At 44.0% G+C, this 3,326-nt stretch overlaps 1 protein-coding gene across 1 annotated transcript; it reads left to right on the forward strand.

Moving 5' to 3' along the window:
* Positions 1–710: 710 nt before the first annotated feature.
* Positions 711–2,933, forward strand: LOC104514838 (lens epithelium-derived growth factor-like; the record flags this gene model as incomplete). Its single annotated transcript, XM_010158623.1, has 3 exons — positions 711–812; positions 1,490–1,709; positions 2,818–2,933. Coding segments are annotated over 3 exons (438 nt in total), but the record flags the coding sequence as incomplete, so codon positions are not given.
* Positions 2,934–3,326: the final 393 nt, after the last annotated feature.

The following is a 3,326-nucleotide window of genomic DNA, read 5'->3' on the forward strand; positions in this document are numbered from 1 at the left end:
TCTCAAATAAAAGAGTTCACCTTAAATGAAATTTAGAAAGGTTTTCTTCACAGCTTAATGTTTTGGCTTAAATAAATCACTCTGCTGAGTCAGACAGTACATTTCCCTCAAATAATAAGCAAAAATAAGAAAAAAAAAAAAAATTGGAAGCCCCCCCCCCCCCCAAGCTCTGATTCAGAAGTGTAGTGGAGCAAATATCTGGCAGTACTGGGAAGGACATTGGTTGTAGAGCTACAGCAAAGACACTGAGTTTATCATAATCGTATTTATCAAGGAAAGATGATAATAACTCTTCTGAGGATAGACCTGATACGTTTGTTTTGGGGGTTTTAATACTAATTTCCCTTGAGAACAGGAGCTGCAACTTTATATAAAGGTGTGGAATATTATTGTGACCTGTGCTGGAGATGAATCTTGTTAGTTATAAACAGGAAGTAAAATAAGCAGGAGTAGCAGAAGATAATTATTTTTAAAATCCGCTAAGTTACTCAGATAGCACCTGTGTTTTGTTTTGAAAGTGGCTGAAAGGCAGCTGGTAGTAATCTCTGTTTGTGAGTTCAACCGTATGAATTGTACTAACGTGAAGTGCGTAGACAAGCGAAGGATGTTGTAGGAACGTAGCACTGTGCATGGTAATTAATTCAGTATGGTTAATTAAGGACAATAACATGTAATTTAAGTCTTCAAACTAATTTCTTGCTTATATACAGGATGTGAACAGGTGTATTGAGGCTCTTGATGAGCTTGCATCCCTTCAGGTCACTATGCAGCAAGCTCAGAAACATACAGAGATGATTCTGACCCTAAAGAAGGTGAGATCTGCAAGTCAAAGTAATCTGTTTTCTTAAACTGATACCAGCATTATTTACTACTGGAGTACTGTGTCCGCTTATGGTCCCGACAGTTCAAGAACGAGGTGGACAGACAGGAGAGGGTCCAAAGGAGGGCTGGGAAGATGATCAGAGGGCTGGAGAACCTGCCCTGTAAGGGAAGGCTGAAGGAGTTAAGTCTCTTCCTGCTGGAAAAGTCTGAGGGTGGACCTCACCATAGAATTCCAGCACTTAGGGGCAGCTACAAAGCGGGGCAGGCTCTGCCCCCACAAGGAACCACATGGAGAAGACAAGGGGCAGCGGGTACAAGTTGCACCGGAAGAGGTTTTATTGCACTATAAAAAAGAAGCTGCTTCCGAATGAGAACAATCGGTTGCTGGAACAGCCTCCCCCGGGGATGCTGTAGTGTTCCCATGGCTGGAGGTTTTCAGGATGCGATTGACAGGGTGCTTGATAGCCTCACCCAGGCTCCCTTTCCCACAGAGGGTTGGACCAGATGATCTTTTGAGGTCCCTGGGCTGTTCTGTGATACTTCAGAGAGCGCAAAAGTCTATGATCTCATTTCAGGTTAAATTGCAGATTTCATCTAGCGCGCACTGAAATCAAACGGGTGTTTAAGTACCGAAGTGGCGCTCATTGTTTCCCTACTTTCATTTCAGATACGGAAATTCAAAGTTAGCCAGGTTATCATGGAGAAATCTACCATGCTATATAACAAGTTCAAGACCATGTTCCTGGTTGGGGAGGGAGATTCTGTCCTTTCCCAAGTACTGAATAAATCGCTTGCTGAGCAGAAGCAGCACGAGGAAGCCAACAAAACCAAAGAACAGTGGAAGAAAGGAACAAACAAAAAAACAGAGAAGGAAAAGGACCAAACAGGTAAGCCACTGTATCTTTAGTTTCTTGTCATACTAAAGACCTCATCTCCATCCATTTCCAAGCCAGCTACAGAAAATCCTTGCTGTAGGAATGCTACCCATCTACTAAAACCTTTACAGATCTGAAATAGTCAAGGATAATACTGCAGTAACGAAGTTGCAGCTTCAAGGGTATAGTGTTTTCTGTAGCTACTTCACCTCTGTTGTCTGAAGGGAAGGGCTTTTCCAAGAACAGCGTGTAGCATTTCTTACTTCTCTGTGAACTTTGACTTCATTACCTTATGGAATTAAAAAACCAAACACATTAAACATGAGGTAAAATAACCTAACTACCTTCCGTGCCTCAAGTAGCGTTTTGGTGCCTAGACTAAAGCCACCTGTGCTTTAACTGCTTAATTTCCTTCACTAGCCTCTTCCTGTGTCATGGGTATTAACTACTGTGTGTAGCGCCAGCTTCTGACCACTTCTGTGATGTAGCTTCAGTAGTTCAGCTACTTCAGTGAGGCTGAGAGAGTTGGGCTTGTTCAGCCCAGGGAAGAGAAGGCTCCGCGGAGACTTCTCTTAGCACCTGCCAGTACCTGAAGGGGCCTACAAGGAAGCTGGGGGGCACTTTTTACAAGGGCCTGTAGTGACAGGACAAGGGGTAATGGGTTTAAATTGAAAGAGAGGAGGCTTAGATTGGAGATCAGGAAGAAGTTCTTCACGGAGAGGGTGGTGAGGCACTGGCACAGGTCGCCCAGAGATGTCTGACCAGGTTAGAGTGGTAAACAGAACTTACTGCTGACATATATTCTCTCACTGCTCAGGATGTAAGTAAGCACTTGTCCTACTACTTGTAGCCTGGTGAGCATGAGAAGAACTTGAAATCTTATAAAATATACACACAGTTCATTTCCCATTACCAAAATTACGGGATGAGGCTCGTTACCTGGAATTTTCAGAAGTTGAAGATGTATAGGTTCCTGCTTTCTGTGTTGTTTCAGCTGCTGGGAATCAAGGGAGAAAACAGTGTTTGAGTCGATGAAGGTGGAGTAATTACCTGGATCTTTTCATAGCACAGTTTTGCTGCTGACAGTACTGTTTTCTTCCCCTGCCCTTTCCTTTCAAAGGTTCAAAGGTTCTGAATGGCGGGTCTGAAGCTCAAGACACCAGCCAGTCACAACACAACGGAGAGAACACTGATGACAAGAAAGACAAGCATGATGTTGGCAGTAAGAAAAAGTGAGTTGCTAACTTTGCGAACCAGCGATCTGTTCTGCTGTAGCAAAATGACGTGAATAGCGCAGCAGAAGTGGCTTAACCATGCTGAGGTGCTCTTTTCCTTACAGAGTTTTCTCTCAGCTCCAGGGAACGATAGTGGCATTCAAATCTTCTGTTGAAGTTTTGAATCAGCAATTTTGAAACTTCACTCGCTGCTGTAGTGAAGACTTCAAAAAACCCCAAAAAACTACGGGATGTCCTGTTAGGAGAAGATCAGGATGTGGTGAGACAGGGTGAGGTATAAGCTGCTGCCTGTGTTTTAGACTACTGGATGTTTCTGAGTTCATGCTGGGTTGGCTCTGGCTGGAGGCCAGTCCCCACCCCACCTCAGCTGCTCTGTCACTGCCCTCTGCAGCTG

This window comes from Eurypyga helias, unplaced genomic scaffold (assembly GCF_000690775.1).
Source record: "Eurypyga helias isolate BGI_N326 unplaced genomic scaffold, ASM69077v1 scaffold32620, whole genome shotgun sequence".
NCBI classification, from domain to species: domain Eukaryota; kingdom Metazoa; phylum Chordata; class Aves; order Eurypygiformes; family Eurypygidae; genus Eurypyga; species Eurypyga helias.